At 42.2% G+C, this 18,644-nt stretch overlaps 1 protein-coding gene across 1 annotated transcript in view; it reads right to left on the reverse strand.

Moving 5' to 3' along the window:
• Positions 1-18,644, reverse strand: part of EVL (Enah/Vasp-like) — a 121,889-nt gene that overhangs the window by 18,159 nt on the left and 85,086 nt on the right. Inside the window, exons 4-7 of the mRNA XM_065403706.1 lie at positions 14,456-14,519; positions 9,054-9,115; positions 4,418-4,647; positions 2,836-2,957 (exon numbers count right to left, since the gene is read on the reverse strand). Of these exons, the coding sequence (XP_065259778.1) occupies positions 2,836-2,957; positions 4,418-4,647; positions 9,054-9,115; positions 14,456-14,519 (478 nt within the window). The remainder of the gene's footprint in view (positions 1-2,835; positions 2,958-4,417; positions 4,648-9,053; positions 9,116-14,455; positions 14,520-18,644) is intronic.

Consider the following 18,644-nt stretch of genomic DNA (forward strand, 5'->3'; position numbering starts at 1 on the left):
TGACTTTCTTTTTTAAAATGAACTCACACGATACAAAAGATTTTTTTCTGACTGCCAGCCCTGCAAACACAACCTGCAACACAGGAGTCAAGTTCTCCTGGCACCTCGTACATCATCACCAGTAACAAAGTTCTGCAGGTCACAGGAAGTCCTCACTCACACCTGTGTAACTGCACTTTGTTCAGATGACATTCTCAGTGGAAACCTGTGCAATTTTACTGCCTTCAATGGGTTTGCACAGGTGGAATTTAGTAAACAATTCTTCTGACGACTCCCATGTGAGAACAGAACCTGTGGCTCACTCAGGCTACGTCTTCACTACAGGGGGGGGTCGATTTAAGATACGCAAATTCAGCTACGCGAATAGCGTAGCTGAATTCGACGTATCGCAGCCGACTTACCCTGCTGTAGGGACGGTGGCAAAATCGACCTCTGCGGCTTCCCGTCGACGGCGCTTACTCCCACCTTCGCTGGTGGAGTAAGAGCGTCGATTCGGGGATCGATTGTCGCGTCCCAACGGGACGCGATAAATCGATCCCCGAGAGGTCGATTTCTACCCGCCGATTCAGGCGGGTAGTGTAGACCTAGCCTCAGTCTCAGCTGTGTTGGTTGTGCAGTGCTAACAGGAGTAAAATGTAGGGAAAGCTTATTTTTGTCACTGGAGTGAGCACATATGACTCTGCATACACCAAAGGTCCAGATCTGTTGGCGAAAATAGATGCCACACTTAATTAGCCTCTTTCTTAGATTAGAGCCACACATTAAAGATGTACATTTTGGGAGGCTTAATACTGCCAAGCATAAGAGAGGGAGTCTTTCCTTAACATCTGGAGTCTGTCTATCCATCTGTTCTGGTTATTTATACAGCGCTAATCACTGGGCCTGATTACAACTTCTAATATAACAGTTTTACTCTTCATCCTTTATTTACACCAGCACAAAGTGAGCTCAGAATCTGACCCACTGAATCCAGTGAATAACTATTCGAATTCAAATGAACCAGAGATAATTGTATATTTGGCATTTTATATTATTAATAACCAGTTTTACAGGACTATACATTTACATGGTGCTTTACAACTGCCTGTCTTGTGTGCGTAGAACTCTGGTTGAAACCAATAGGAGCTGGAGAGCTGTCTGGACTAATTGAATAAGAAACATTTTCTGCCCCAGAGAACATTATTTAGCCATTTCAAATCTGTTTGCTTTGTAATAGTGGATCTGTTCCTATTTATTCCTCTCCTCCTCTTCCTGCATTTTTACTCTTTCCCCGTTTGCACTTTGTAAAACAATAAAAAATCCTTTAAGATAAACTCAAAAGCATCTCTGACACTTGTGAGCTACAGGCTGATAAAATGAACATTACAATGGAAGGGGAGGAGGGGGAGAAAAAGCAAAGAAGGGAATCAGAATGATGTGATTTTTAAGGGGTGATATCTCATGTCCTGCCAAGGAATAGAAACACTTGTGTGGACTTGCCCAAAGATATTTAGGACCAGTAACATTTCATTGGCACATATAATCAGTAAAAATAATTGTCAACGCCAGGTATTATGTTATTAATAATGGCCAAAGGATAATTCAAAGGTGTAAAGTAGTAGAGAGAATTTTTTAAATCTGTAAAGGATATAATGTTATGAGGGAATTATTTATTGTACAGGTTCTAAGATAGGTGGCAACCTATGGTGGGAGAGGTTTCTAAGGAAAGGGAAAAGGGAGGGGAAAAAAGAATAAACACAATTAAAATTAAAAATGTAGGCTCTAGTCCTGTAATTGGATCCATGCAGGGGGACCCTTGCACCCATGTGGATCCGACTGCAGGTGAGGCCCATAGAGAATATCCTGCTGGCAGTTACCTCAAACTAACCCTCTGACTTGCATAGGATTGTAGAGGAGTAACTGAGGGCAGAATTTGCTTATGTCTTGACAGACTTCTGGGTGAGATGTGCTTTGCTGGTTAAACTGGCCTGCACACAGAACTGGGCATCTATTTCCACTCAATCTTGTCTATGTTCTCTATGCAACAGGCAGTACATTTTGATTTCCAGCAGCATAGAGAAGCTGCAGTGACACCAAAAAGTCAGATGAATGCATCCTGTACTGCAGTCACTACCCAGTAAATATTCCTATGTCATTGCTAATAACAAACGTTAATCCCCCTGCACTGCATTGATTTTGGAAAGTTATTCTTTGGGAATCCAGGGAGCATGACGCACATGTGCTATGGTGGGACTTATCTGCTTTCAATCCTGTGTAGACTCATCAAGGAATCTGCTTAACCTGGCATTCTAGCTGACTTGATGTATTCGCTGGGTAAGAAGTACAGTGACCTTTTATTTCACTACCTCAAAGGCTACCAATATGCAATCTTGTTATTGCAGTTTTGGATACTTTTTTGGTCCATTCTACTCAATATACCCCACAATAATTATCTTCCTGGGGCTCTGTTAAAGCTCATTCCTTTAGAACACAGCAGCTTTGACGTAGATTGTAAACCAGCAAAGGCAGAGAGAAAAATCAGTAACTTCTAAGGCTCTCTCTCCCACAGAATCTGCAGGATCAGCTGGAGCAGCTCAAGCTGGCTTGACACCATGGCTAGCAATACCTATGCTTTTACTATGTAAAAAAAAAAACGGGGTCCAGGGAATAGCACCTACACAAGAATAGCAGCGTGGCAGGCTGTTAACCTGATCTCTTGAACTTCCACAATGCAGAGTTTTGCCAGTTCCAAAGAGGCATTGGAGCTACCCAATTGCTAGTAGCTACCGAAAGCGTATTGTTCCACAGTCTGCTGGTGCACTTGTTCTAGAGTTTACTTTAGGACAAAGTACAAACCTTTTTGCCAGTAATTTATTCATTTCTTCCATTAGTCCTCCTCCTCCTCCTCCACTACTTGTTCGATTGGCATCGCTCTTAGAGGCCCCACTGGGGCTGGAGCCTCCTGAACCATCTTCTGGCTTAAGACACAAATCGACATTGCAAGTCACCAGAGGAATTTATTGCAAGCACCTGCCCTTTCTGACTAGCTTAGATAATCACTAGGAGCAAAGCACCATGATTGCAGCTTGCAGTCAAAGGCAGAAAGCACAATGGGTCAGAATGGAAGCAAATGTAATTCAGGTCAAACCCAGTGGCTAATTCACATATTAGGATTGGGAAACCCACTATGGATTTAGTAAATGCCTGAGCAAATGATGAAAATGACAACAAAATGATTCTGAATTTCTGGTGAGATTATGCAACCCTTACTCCTCTCAGTGAGCATCTACTCACGCATGGGCTGCACAATCAAGCCTTTATTTGATAAGTCTAGAGTAGTTTTAACTACTGATCATCATGGTTGATAGCATAATACTAGTGAGTGTTCTACAGGATACATTGGAGAGAAACCAATTATGTCTTAGTCATATGAGAAATCGATGCAGGCACCTGCTAGTTAATCTTCACTGCGCAGTGAGGATCAAGTGTGAATTACTGTAAAAACAAGTCAGGAAAAAAAAAATCAACTGGAAAATTTCCTCCTGAAAATTACAAAACCAAACATAGAAATCTGCTTTAAGGACTGTTTCTAATGGACAAGTGGCCACTTTAAAGGCCCAGCCATATTGCACGTGCAGCTCAGGAAAAGGCAAGTGCAAACGGTCATAAATAGCCACTGAATGTGCACCTGCAGTAATTGTGTATATAATTAGGTATGCAACTATGCACCCAACTTATTTAAAAATTTGACTCTAGGAGTGAAATCCTGGCTCCACTGAAGTCAATGGGAGTTTTGCCATTGAATTCAGTAGGGCCAGGATTTCACCCTACAGGTTTCCAGCCGGGGTGAAAGTAAGGCAGTACGGGTCGGTACGGCGTACCGGTAAAAAGTGGCCACCGGTACCGGCCTGTATAGCTGACTTTAAGTCGCTGCCCCTTTTGCGCCCCCCGTTGGGGAGAGGGGGAGCAAAAGGAGCAGCTGCCCTGGGGCCGGCGATTTAAAAGGGCCCGGGGCTCTGGCTGCCACTGCTGGAGCCCCGGGCCCTTTAAATTGCTGCTGGAGCCCTGGGTGGCGCGGGTCAGGCAGCACGGATGGGCTGGCTGGGGGATGTTGACTCCCCCCAGCCCCGCCCCTTCTGCCCAAGGCCCCGCCCCTTCCGGGGGAGTGGGGAGGAGCCGGCCCCGTACCAGTAAGAGTTCAATTTTACTTTCACCCCTGTTTCCAGCACAAATCTTCCTTTTAATAACAGCCTGTACAAGCAACTGACTTTTCACGGTCCATGGAATGGTCACTTAAAACACATTTCACTGGGCTTTGTAGCGAATTCTGACTATCCATGAAATAGATTAGCAGAAGGTTAAATAAAACTAGGTCAAGCATTCCTCATTCTCCAGCGAAGGCCAGACTGTGTGAAAACCCCAGTGCCACAATCCTTACCCGTTGTACTCTCCTGAGTTTGGCACCAGCCAGGGCTGCTGCTAGTCCTGACATTGACCCATCGTCAATGCTACCCCCGTGTCCTCCACCTGCCGGCAGTGGAGGTGGGGGAGGTGGCGCTGCTCCTGTAGGCGGAGGAGGTACTGGCGGGGGTGGCGGAGGTGGGGGCCCACTGGACGAAGCAGGGATTGTGGCAGCAGTGGAAGGATGACCAGGTGGAAGGATGGGACCTGAAACATACAGAAGATTAAATAAAAATAAAGAACATTCTTCCCCATCTCACATACAAGCTGTTCTCTTGTCATTGACAGTTGGGTGAACGAAGGTCTAATGACATACAATCAGAAGAATGGTACTTGGTGAGTATGTCAATGGTACAACATCTGCTTTTTAGTTATCATCGGCACCTGTGTCCTTATGCAAAACCCCTGTAACATGTAACCACCACCTATCCCTTCCTCTGGTCAGGCTATTGTTCTGTCTCGACACAGAGTACACTTTCTGGTTTACTGTTGGGATCTCTCTTCTTCATTTTAACTTTTCAGATGCAGATAAATAAATGTTATCAACTAACTCTGTGAACGTCCACTTTTCAGATAAAATCCTGGGCTTTTGCTATACATTTTCATACAACTTCCATTTAATGAAATTTGTGTGGCTAAATCCTATGTCAGCCTTTGAAAATTAAGGGGCAAGTGTTCAATTTTAGCCACGGTGTATTTCAACAGAAGCTACTGCGAGTAGCAGCGTCCTTCAATGGACAGATTAGAATATACCTCTGGTATATTTCTCCTATTTATAATGGGACAACAGAATGAGTATTCCATCAATGGTACGTTACCTAGAATTACTCCACCTCATCAAAGGCTTCTGTTGCTATTCAATTACAAACTCAATTGTGCAACAAACATTAATTTGAAAGAGGGTTTTTTTATTGGTTTAGAGGGAAAATTTAGGAATGATATTCAGACAATACGGCCTGATTTTCTATCTATTTAGTTTTGTTTTTTTAATAACGTCACCCATCGTTGTGGTCAGAGATAACCTCTAACATTATGGGCACAACAGTACTCCTGCTAATAACTATGCTCACAATGCTGCTCCTGCAATGAACTGTGGGTGTTATTAGCAGCATGTCAGCTATTTCCCTACCTGTTTGGGCCCACAGATGAGATAGCTGGCAATTCATTGCGAGCACAGTGAATTATAGGTGCAAATCTACACCCACAAAATTAGAGGCCAAGCTGAGGCCTGGCTGAAAAATAATTTAGATTATAAATTGACCTCACTCAAAAATAATGGGCAAGATACTTCGTTGGTGTAAACTGGAATAAGTGTGTTGAAGAAAATGGATATATAGTGACCTACACCAGTTGAGGCTCTGACCCAACAGAGGCAGTTGAAATATCTGGAGCAGGAAATTTGTCAGTGGAAGAAATATACAAATGTTTCCTAAATTCTCTAGGCACATCCATTTAAGCACAATATGGTTATATAGAGAGATGGGTCCAACTTGCAAAACCTGATCTGGATTTTGAACAGGCACAACACAGAGCTGCTCTAATCCAGGCATTTTAACAATACAGGCCATATGCAAAATATACATTCACACGCAGGGCTAGTCTACACTAGAAAAAGTTTGCTGGTTCAGCTATCCTGGCAAACCCTCCTAGTTTAGATGCAACTTATATGGCTGAAAGAGTGCTTTTGCAAGTCTAGCTTATACTAGTTCCCCAAATGAAACAAGCCACACTGGCAAGATCACTTTTTCTGCATCTACACTAGGCCTTTCATCAGTAGAAAAAACGTTGAAAATATTACGCCCATAACTGTCATTACTACACTTTCAAAAGTTTAGAGAGTAGATCTGGCCTCAGACTTTAAAAATATTATCTCCCCAAAGATTGGAGCATTTGGATATGAGGTTTTGTGTCAAGTCCACCACCAGTTATAGCACTAACCTTCCATACCTTTTCCCTAATTGTCTGAATTATCTGGTGCAGTAGTATTAGCCTTTGATTACTCAAGAGTTTTTCCCACATATTGTCCTGGGGCAGAGCAAACTGGGCTTTATGAACAATCAGGTCAAATCTAAAGCTCTTTTAATGGTTATAACTAATTCAAAACAAGTACTTACTCAAGTGGGAAATGGTTGATGAAGTCATGAAAGGAGGGGTCTTCTTGGACAAATTCACCTCAGATACAGCAGCATAAGCGGGAGGTAATGAAACAAAGTGTGACATGGCCTGGTACAATTGCTTTGGAGGATGAGGTGAAGGTTGGGAGGACTGAAAAGAAGCCTGGATAAAGGAACCAGCAGGGCTGGTTATAACTGGTAGCTGAGAGATGGGTACAGTTTCTAAGTATGAGAAGAAAGACCCATCCACGCTTTTTACCTGGGTTCTAGAGGAGTTTAAAGGAATTTGTGTGGCTAGAGGTTCTTCGGGTTGGCCATTCAGGCCTATCTGAGGTACATTTGCAGAGGCTTCTTGGACTGTTATATCTGTAGATCCCCTGATTCTGCCATTCTGGACAGGAATCACAGGAAGGACCTCTGGAATATGCGGCTGCAGGACAAAACCCTTCTGCACGGGGGATGTAGTGGTTACAGGAGAAGAGGAAGACTGAGGAGAGTGTGAAAGAGAGGAACGTCTAACAGGCTGGTGAGGTGCGAATGGAAAATGGGAAGGAGGCTCAGGCGGTGGGGACAAAGAGATCTGTTTGATGCTTTCTGTTACAGTCCTGTGGTTTGGCCATACTGGAGAGGCGAAGGAACCCGGGGAGGGTGAGAGCTCAGAGGCAGAATGTCTGTGACGAAGCTGTGGGAATTCTCTGGCTCTGTTAGAGGATTTGAAAGAGGTTTTACTACTGGACTCGGGGATGGTGGATGCTGAAGAGATAACGTTGGCATAAGATGGCGGTGGAGGGGCAGCACCAGCGGAAGTAGAAGCACTGTAGTTACTGTAGTCAGGAGGAGGAGACTGGCAGTGGGAGGGGGAAGAAGACACTTTTATCTGAAGGGTAGAAACTAAAAGAACAGAAAAGAAAAGTGAAAAGAATAAAATGGGCATACAGCAAGGAATGAAAACAAGGCAGAGTGGTTAGGAGACAAGGAATTAAAAAGTAAATGAAAGCAGAAAATAATAAATAAAAAAGGATGGTGCAGTCACGATTTTAGTGATGTCCAGATGACCGCAGCAATCGAGAGCTGTTCCTTCCTTTAGTTCAAAGCAGTGACACACACAGCATCGTCTAGAGTTTTTGCTTTGATGTTTGTAAAGCTTCTTCTAACCCCACAAACCATCTTGAGTCAGAATTACACACATTACCTTTGTTCCAAGGACAGTGGCAAGTGGCACTTGGGGGAGGAGGAATAGCTCAATGGTTTGAGCATTGGCCTGCTAAAGCCAGGGTTGTGAGTTCAATCCATTTAGGGATCTGGGGCAAAAATCTGTCTGGGGATTGGTCCTGCTTTGAGCAGGGGGTTGGACTAGATGACCTCCTGAGGACCCTTCCAACCCTGATATTCTATGATTCTATGACACTTTGAACATAAAGACAGGCACACAGGTTGTGTACAGCACAGAGATGCCTCCATACATGCAACAGGGTGCTCAGCTGGAAATGTCACTAACTCACATATCATGCCTACGTCAAGGTTCCTCACAGAAGCAGAGCCAGGGTTTCATTTGTTTTAACTGACACAAAATGGCACACAGTTGTGTGCGCTCAAATTAGGAGTTCAAAGCCACCGAGCGTTATTCTGTATGACTGCCACAGGTGACATTTTCTGTGGACACAACTGAGCTGCTTTTAAATAAAAAAAAGCTGAGCAAAAACGAATCTTTTCCCCCAGATTCACAAAAAATTCTGGCTTCGTTGGCACATATTTTTTCACAGAACCAAAAGCCAGATTCTGCGGCCAGAAACTTCTCTTCCCACCGCACCACTTATCAGGTTGCTAATATATTAGAAAATATTTTCAATCCGTTCAGTAAATACTTTCCCACTAAATTTACACAAGCTCTCTCACCTTATTACCCCAACTAACGGACTCTTACAGTCAGATTCTCTTCTGTACACCTCGTAGAAAGCTGGAAGAGCCAGGCACAGACAGTTGATCTCTGGGTAGGGGGATCCTATAGTGTCATAGAGCCAGTAGAGTGATTCCTATGCCACCCACTCTCCCTGTGGCTGTGTAGAAAGTGTGGCTAGGCCTTTTCTGCACCCCAGCAACATCAGCCCCTTGGCACTGTGGAAAACAGCATAATTTAGAGCAGCCTTTACACTGCTCAGTCTTAAGCCGGTCTCATAGCTAGCATGGGACTGGAAGAGCACAAAGCTTTGCTTAAATCCATCTTTACACGTCCCATCTGAGTTGCGCTGTGTGCTCTGAAGTTTGGACCTTAAACTTCAGTCAAATCTGTGGAAAAAAATGCAGCCATGTTCCAATTTATTAGTTTAAGTCTCTAACTGAAAATGCTTTGAAATCCCATAATGATTATTGCTATATTTAGCAGGCCAGTTATTTCTGTAATAACACATGACAACCACCAACAGCTAGAGGAGACAGGAAGGGAGAGGAATATGTTTGCATTGTTTACAGATACATTGCATTGCATTGTTTGATACATGCCTGTGGTAGAGGTTCTTCTTTCCAGAGATTCCTGGCGCTGTTGCTGCTGCTCCATCACTTGCCTAAAACAATGATTTTTAAAACATTCCGGTTTTATTTTTTACTCTTTTTAGAAAATGTTCTATACACTGATATGGGCCCAAGCCATAGAGTTTGCATCTGAGGGGCATTAATCAGCCCATTATAGAAATAAGGGCTAAACCGAAAGGGCTGAGGTGAGTTCTGATCTCATTTATACTGGTATAACTCCACTGATTTCAGTGGAGTTTCTCTTGATTTACACCAGAGAAAGTGAGATCAGAACAAGGCCCTGCACTTGGAGCATACTGCAAATACTTGTACCAGAAGCTTGTAATTTATGTGATAATTCTATAATGGATATTCAAATGTTTTTCAGGTGAACAAAGTATTGGACACCTGGTTAACAGAATGATCATGTGATACTTTAAATACCACGAGCCAAATTTTGTCCTCAGTTACTGCTGAGGTCAAGAGGACCAATATTTCTTGACTGTCTCAATAAGCAATGACCACAAAATTACCCTGATGAATTTTTAATAGCCTTATGATCATGAGCAAAGTGTTAATTTCAATACTTTCACATGTCAAGGTTTGCAGGATTGGGCTCTTGGTTGGGAATACATAATACAGAGCAACCTATTAGAATAGTATCAATGGTTTAATAAAACATTCCAAAAATAGTCTCCATTTTACTGAGACATGCACTTCCCCAAATTTCCCACTAGAGGTCCTCTCTTTCACACTAACAATCCTTTAGAAATATTGTTCACTATAATTGATATAATCTCTGACCTTTCTTTGGTTAATTAAAAAGACGAACAGCTTAAAACTAAAGTAACATTTAGCTATTTTAGAATCTACATGGATATGAACTATATATTTCAACAACACTTAGATGTGACTCAAATTGTGGAAGGAAATTATATTTATATTATTACACACAGAAAAGAATGTTACATTTGCAAAGTCAGGCACTCAAAAGTCAAAAGCACTTAATTTGGTCCTCTTGTGTATATGCATTATGATACTGTCTGTAATTATATAATCACATAATATAGTTTCCACAGGACCCCAGCCTCATTCTATGTACAATCAAGTAACCTTAACTATAGGGGGTGCTATGAATTAATACGCAGTGGCAGCTTTAAATAGGTTCTCTCTGTTATATTTTATATGCATTGTATTTTAAAATGCATATATATTTGATTTTACTGTGGAACATATGATTTTTACTATATGTAACAGACATGTCTAGAAAAATGACATTAGGGTATGTACAAATAAAGTTAAATGCTTTAATTTGCATGATAGACATTCCTATATTTTAGGCTCCAATTCAAAAGCACTGGATTGGCCCATCCGTAATTAGGATTATTCATTATGCAGTGATCAATCTTGTACTAGATTCACAATAGAAACCTGGCATGTAACTCCGCCATATAAAGTCACAGGGTATGTGTGTATATATATATATATATTGTATGGAATGGTGCAATTTTTGGAAGACCAGTAAGGGCACATGGAAATTATACTGTAAGAGATGGCGTCCGGGCAGTGTGTTGCATGTCCCACTGAGATCCCAGTGCTGGGCTGAAGTGAAAAATCTAGCAGAAAGTTCTCTCCCTAACTGTTCCCACTGCTGGAGGGGGAGCTTGGCCCAGCTGGGAACTGCAAGTCTGAATATACTCCCAAGGGAGGGACCCAATGCAGACACTTGAATTTCAGGCTGGCCCTGGCTGTCTCCGGCCAGCTGTACCCTACATGTGTTAAGGGCTCAATCCTACAAACATTTATTTATGGGAGCAGACCTGACACCCATAAATTGTCACATTTATATCAATGGAACTAAGGAAAGATTATTTATGTGAGTAAAGATTTGCAGGAGAGGGCCTTATGTACATACTAAGGGCTACTGATACGAGTATGGTACTACTCAGTATGAACAGGAGTAGCCAGACTGGGCCCTGTGACTTTAATCTACGTTGTGTTTAAAATAGTCAAATAAAATCTTTTAAACAAATGCATTTTGCGTTGTTTTTCTCATCTTCATTTTCCTGCCCACATGAAAGTTTAGGATAAGATTTTCAAAACGGACACACCTACAGTTAGGCCTTTGGCTGCTCTCACCATGCTGGCATAGTCGAAGCAGGAACTCTCCCCTAGTGTAGACACACTTATAAAAGTGCATCTACTGGCGCAGCCAATACTGGTTCAGTAACTGCACTAGGACTTTTACCAGTATAACTATGTTGGTTAAAAACACATATCCCTTACTGACATAATTATGCTGGTAAAACTTAAGTGTAGACCAGGTCTTAGGCTCCTAAGTCTATATTTAGGCACCTACATTTGTGGCTTCATTTTCCAAGGTTCTGAGTACCCATCCACTCCCATTGACTTAGACCGTATCTATACAATGAGCTCTTTACTGGTATAGGAATACAGCTGTACTATACTGGCAAAGTGCACCTAGTGTGGATGCAGCTATAAAAAAGCTACGCGCTGTATGGTTAAAGTAAAAACACCCCCGCAACAAACACAACAGGGCAATACCACTAAAAGTGCAGCTTTGTTTGTACAGCTGCATCTACAATAGGGATTTCTGCCAGCACAGGGATCACACACCTCTTCCCATCCCTGACCAGCATGGCTATGCTGGCATATGTCTGGAGTACAGACAGAGCCTTCAATAAGAACAGGATTAGGCTCTTATTGTGCATGGCATATTTCAGACAAAGCACTGCAGAAAACACTCATATTCTCTGCATCTCTCTGAACCACCACCAGCATACTGGTGCACATCAGGGAGTCTCCTCTCTGAACTTTCTGATAGTTGAACAGTCCCAAAAATAAATCTTGACAATCTTGAATGAAACAGTCTCTCCTTCTGTCCTTCTTTAATATTGATGTGGAAACATTCATTAAATCTGAAGTCTTTTCTATGGGCCACATCCCCCACATGGCAAATCCATGGCAGGCAGGATGTTGCAAGGACCAGGAAGATTTGTACTACTTGTGCTTAGTGGAGAGCAGCGACTACTCCCTCCCTATACCGCCAGGGGTGCACAATGTCCCAACGGGGAGAGATTCCTGCGTGCCCACATACCAGCAAACAGAGTACATCAGTGGCATGTAGGGTAGTAAGCGGCACCAAGGCCCAAAGGAACCTGGGGAGATATCCTGACTGTGAGTTGTCCCTACAAGGCATAGCAGAAGCCCTTTGAGCCCTGAGTGTTTGTGATGTCATTAAGATTGACTTCTACAATTTCTGCTACTTGGTCTTAGCTGCGTTCTGCAAGTACATTCCACTAAAATCCTTACAAAGCTATTTCTTATTTATTCCAAACTTTAGGTCAATTCTCCCGAAGGTCCTACTCTACCCCTCCTGTGACTCCACTCACTCCAGCAATGAATCTAGCCCACTTGTTTGAAGAAATTTTTGCAACCTTCTAATTTAAAAATAACATCTTGGCAATAAACCTTTCCCTAAATTCTTAAGAGTTCTGTCCTCTGCTGGTGAATATCGGGGTAGCTCCACTGACTTCAGTGCTCCAGCATACACCAGCTGAAGATCTGACCCAATCATTCTTTGTCACCTATATTATGGCAGAATGTAACTGCAAGCCTACTTAGTGGTGTTCATTATATGGAACAGACTGCACGCCTGCATGAGGGCTGGGGAGATGGGACAGACAGCCTTCTCCTCTTGTCCACCTGCCCACGGTGTAACTGGGGAGCACAGGCACTACTAGCCACAGTGTCAGCCTCCATAAAATTGGTGGAATGAGGAGAAGGACACAGCCCTGACTCTTCACTCTGGTCAGCAGAGTTGGCCCAGTATGAACAGGAGGGGGGTGCTCCTGCTCCACTGTGCATTCCCTAATGCCCCAGGAGGAATTCTGGCTGAATCCGCATGTCACATAAAAAATTAGCATTACAGTTTGGCTGTGGGTGACGTATGCAACAAAATGCAACCTAAGCGTAATTTCTTTTGCACGTCAGTATGCAGACATGCATACAGTCAGAGACAAGGCTGAATAGGAGGCAGAAAACAACAATGGCCTATAAGCCAAGATACTCATCTAGATCAGGACTCTTATTTGGATTCACAACTCCAATTTACAGTTTTATTCAGTTGTCATCCTAGGTCAAGACAAGATCCTAATAAAAGGAACTATAAACCATTTAGAAAGTAGCACCAGACACAAAGGGTCAAATTCATCACCAGGAATGCATACTGCCAATAGCATGGGCTCTATGCAACATGATCTGCTACTGCTAAGAACTGATCCAATACAGGATCATATAAAGCTCTCTTATTAAGCTTAAGAAAAAAGCACACTAAAACATGATGCAAATTTCTTTAAAACTGGTGTTATATGTATCTCTGGAGATCAGTATGTCTTATTCTTGCCTTTTAGTTGGAAAAAATATCTGGGGTTTGAGCTCTTTACTAGTTAGTAACTAAAAATCATTGCAGATAAGCCAGAATCATGCCAGAATTTAGTTGTATAAAACAACTAAAAAGTTAAATATGGAAAAAATGGCATCTATTAGCAAAGGTGTCCTGCTTTCTATATATTGACTGCACATGATTTTATATTTTATTTATGTTAATTCACTAAAATTAAGTAGTTTGAACTCACCAAGTATTTTCAGAATAAGGATATTCAGAGTTCAGAGTAGCAGCTGTGTTAGTCTGTATCCGCAAAAAGAACAGGAGTACTTGTGGCACCTTAGAGACTAACAATTTGTTAGACTAACATTTGTTAGTCTCTAAGGTGCCACAAGTACTCCTGTTCTTTTTGCGGATATTCAGAGTATGAAATTATCATTACTAAGGGAGTCAAGTGCTGGTTAAAGCAGTTTGGCTAGTGATTTTTAAGTATAATAATGAGCCGGTAGAAGGTTTCTCCTTTGATGTGTGTGAATGCATGTGTATGTGTGTACATAAATCACACACACAGATGCCCCACTATTGTGGAGTCAGGAATGGTTCTGTCTGGGAATCCAGGGTGTACATGGGACGATGGGGACTCTGCCCATTGGAGATGTGCAGTGTTCAATTTGTGTGCTGGAGCCAGAGAATATTTCCTAATTTCAATTTTTTTTGGATAAACCCTTAACAAACAAAAGATGAACTGAGGGACACTACAGAGTGTTAAGTCTGACCAATTACAGGTACCATCAACCTGAATGTGACCAAATCAGGGCCAGATTTTGCAAATGGATTTACACAAGCAGACCTCTCTGCCATGGCAGAGCCCCACGGACTACAACTGCATGATTGGGGCCATAATTAGTATAATTAACATGGGTCATTTCTTTTAAATATAAAATAATTTGAATCTAATACATTCTTTTCAAAATTTATTTCTTACCTTCTCTGCACTTCCATTTCATCCGGAGAGGGTCCATTCTGAACCTGGCGCTGGATAGTTGGACCTATGTAAAATACAACAAATTATAATTAGCAAAGCAAATGCGGTGACAACATTGCTACCATTTCTGAAACACAGCGCTGTCCACAGACTCCTTGCGCACACGTACTAAGAGAGATCAGCACAAAGATTCAAGGAGCGGTTTTCTACCCTTTATTCATTTTAACATACACTGAGTCAGATGCTGAGCTGGTGTAGTAAATCACTTCCGTTCCATTGAGAGAAACTGGCCAAATATCAGCACATCGGAACAGATCTATCAAGTCATTCATAGACGTTGGAGATAACATAATTTAATTGTGCTAGAGTGAAGATCTGCAGACCTGCAACATTCGAAAGGATGATGTGGTACAACTGTCAACCATCCTACCAGGCTGCATAGTTTTAGTTTCTACAGAGTTTAAACCAGGCCTAGTTGGATCAGGCTGTTTTCAACCTATCCTTTGCTGCATACACTGTGCAAGTTCTATGTGTGGAACTTCCACGGATATCCGGTATGCAGAATGAGTACAGAAGGGTGATAGATATCAAAGGACAAGAGATCCACAGCATGGAGCGGAGAAAGCTTTTGCCCTAAGAGGGCTGCTGAGCTTCACTTCACTGTTCTCTCATCCACACCATTCATAAATGCAGCCTCAATAGCACGCAGTGATTTATAGAAATCAGAGGACAAATTTAGGAGGTGATGTAAACAGTAGTGTAAATTCCATATTGGTAACTCTGCACAGGTCAGTGTGAGTGAACGTAAGCTGGTGCCTCTGAAGTACGAAGCTGGCAGAAGGGCAGTGTTAAAGCAGGAAAAAGCAACAACCAGGAGGATGTGAGAGTATGTAAGATAAAGCAGGTCTGTTACAGGCTTTGCTTTTCCTTCTCCAATCCTGACTGTCCACTTTCCCAGAAGCAGTTACGCCAACTTAAATCCTCACTCACATACGCTGATTTACTAACATTTAACTTATGTCCCAGTTTAGGTCACATCTCTGCATTTGGTCCTAGCAGTTCAATCTGCTTCTTGGACATCTTTATTAAGTTCACTGGTGTTTACATGTTATTTTCTGAGAGGAATAAAAATAAATAACAAACATAATTATTAATAATATATGCTCTATTAAATTCTATGGGTGAAATACTGGCCCCATTGAAATCAATGGGAGTTTTGCCATTTGAAGTCAATGGGTGATGCTTACAGAACTCTATTAAATGCTACGGGAAGTCTCCTTAGAGGGAACATTTTGAAATAACTTGGCCATAAAGTGCCTAATGCACAGAATCATTATGGACTATGGGCTTGTAAAAGTTCAAATTTAAAGGTTCAGCCTTTTCTGAGTTATCCTCCAAGACAGTCAGAACAAAATGTTTACAATCAGAATTAATTATATATATATATAGACTCCTCTCATAACTCAAAAATTGCTGAGATTTCTCTCAATTTTTCATTTTTAAAAAAAATGTCCCATTGGGCAGAGACAAAGCAATGAAAAGGTGAATATTTTAGAAAGTTATAAGTGTATGAAAAAAAGAGGGTAGAATGGAAATTGATTAGCAACCTTAACTACAGCAGTCTGTACTACTGACAGCAATAATATACTGTGGATGGCTGGGTGTCCATATCTGCATATTTCGGATATAAACACACACCGAGTTTACATAATGTACATGATGGGGTGATGTGGCATAAGAGTTTTACAGGCCTGAGTTTTTGATGATCACTGACAGGAGGAAAAGCCAGGAGTGAGTTAAACGGGACATCAAAGGTTTTATTGGCACCCATTTAGCCCACCTCACATAATCATGTACTTTCCTATGACACAGTAGATTCTACTGAAAAATTATTTTGTAAGGGTTTAAAAACTGTTGGTACTATTTTTCTCTGTTTGTAAAGACAGGTTTCCTTAGTGTCATTAACCCAACTGTGCCCAAGGATTCAGAGGGTATGTCTACCTGCGGCTGGCCTGTGCCAACCGACTCGGGCTCGTGGGGCTCAGGCTGGAGCCCGAGGTCTGGGACCCTCCCACCTCACAGGGTCCTAGAGCCTGGGCTGCAGCCAGGGTCCGGAAGTCTACACAGCAATGAAACAACCCCGCAGCCCGAGTCGGGTGGCATGGGCCAGCTGCTGGTTTTAGTTTGCTGTGTAGACATACCCAGAGGGAGACAAAATCAAAAACTCTTAGCTTGTCTGTAACTCATACTGCTGTGATTTTAAGGGCCAATATCTCACAACTTGCTAGAGCTAGAAACTATGGCAAAGATTTTCAGAAGAGTGGGTGCCTTAAATGTTGATGTCACCGAGACACTTTAAAGGGGCTGGATTTTCAGAGAGTGGGTGCTCAGCACTTTGTGATAAACAGGCTGCTTTAAGGTGTCTCCAATTGGGCAGCCAAAACTGAGGCATACACGAACAATAGTCATTTCTGAAAATCTTTTCCCAGAGCTGCATTAGAAAGCCGGCGGAGAAGGGAGGGGAATTCTTTGTTTCAAATAGGATCAAGTTCTCATTCGTTAAATCTGTTACTAATGCAGGACTGAATACTGCCTGTCCTGGGCCTTTGGCTAGTGTAATTTTGTGGGAAATGCCACAATTGGTAGGGAACAAAATAAAAACAATGTGGAAAGGATGTTTTTGGTTTTTAAGAGAGCCTTATGGAAAGCTACTAGGATACTTTGGGTGTTAGAAACAGACCTGATGGAGATGGATTAGTGGGCAGAGTGCATGCGAGGTGTCCAAGGTACAAGATAAATGCAAGTTATCACATGGTTCTACAGGTTAACACATTGATCTCAGCATGGTATTAATGCTAGCAATACACCCAAACAGCAAAGTTGGGATCTGGATCTAAACTTTTGCACAATTTGACCGGGTTTGGATAAAAGATAAAGTTTTGTTATGGATCCAAATTTCCCTCTAGCTCAGGGATGCTGGTGATTTGGATCCAGGTTTTGGTTTGGACCCATCTACAATAAATGCATACACTCTCTCTAGATATATACACATCTATTATATGTTTCATTAAACATTCATTTGGCTGCAGACATTCTAGGGGTTATGGTTAGATTTTCAGAGGCCCTTGTATCCTTCATCAATTAACAGGACTCCACCCTGAAAAGCCCTGGAGAGATCTGCAAAACAGAGTTAAGTTCTCAGATAGAAATCCCTGCACTGTAGGATAATGTAGGAAAATCTTTGGAGAGAAAAAGATCCTCCACTGCTTTAAATGTTTTCCAACATAAACTTTTACTCCTTTGGTTCACAGGTTAGTTCTCTTCTGTATAAAAGTTTGTGTTTGACCCAATATCCCCCCTCAAGCTGCTTTCAATAAAAGGCAGTGCTTTTGCTGTTATTGAATTTTGTAAAAGAATTACATTTTTGCGGTGGTAGCGTGGAACTGACTTGATTACTGGGATGCATAATATGTCACGGTCAGTGAAGGCCAGCAAGGAAGTGTCAGCATGGAATGACTTAATCCCCTATGCTCCTCTGCATGGGTGGGTAGGTAGTAATAAAACCACATAAAACTCCATGGCAAGGCCGTGCACAGAGGAAACGTGATTATGCAAAACTCTGCAGAAATTCCATTTATCCCACTAGATGTGTGGCAAGAGAGGGGTATGCTTATGCTTAGCAGTGAAAGATGAAATTGCACTGGGTGGCTTATTTGTCTCCTCTCTCCTGCAAAACAAAAAGACTGTAGAATGATATTAAAATTTGCAGAAAGGTAACGCTGCTCGAACCAGCATTAATGCTTGCTGCATACCTAGTCAGAGGGCTCGCCCTAGCCAGGGGCAGCATGGATTCCAGGTCTGCATTACTGCCAAATCTGGAGAGTGGGGTAGGCAATGGTCTGGACATGAGAGTTGGGGGAAAGTCCCTCAGAGGGGCTATCTTGGGATAACTGGGAATATTGAGCCTCTGAGGCTGTTGCTGCCACGGCATCCCCACCTACTGGTGTAGACCATGAAGGGGGAACATACCAACTCAGTTTGTTCCCCTCCACTTCCCCCACTGCCTCCCTTAAGAGGATTATATACAAGCATCACCAAATAATTCCTTAGACATTACATCTGTGATCTCCTTATATAGGCAGAAATGACTGTTTTCTAGGGTAATGAGAAACCTTCATTGCAAAACTGA

The sequence above is a fragment of the Emys orbicularis genome, chromosome 4, assembly GCF_028017835.1.
Source record: "Emys orbicularis isolate rEmyOrb1 chromosome 4, rEmyOrb1.hap1, whole genome shotgun sequence".
NCBI classification, from domain to species: domain Eukaryota; kingdom Metazoa; phylum Chordata; order Testudines; family Emydidae; genus Emys; species Emys orbicularis.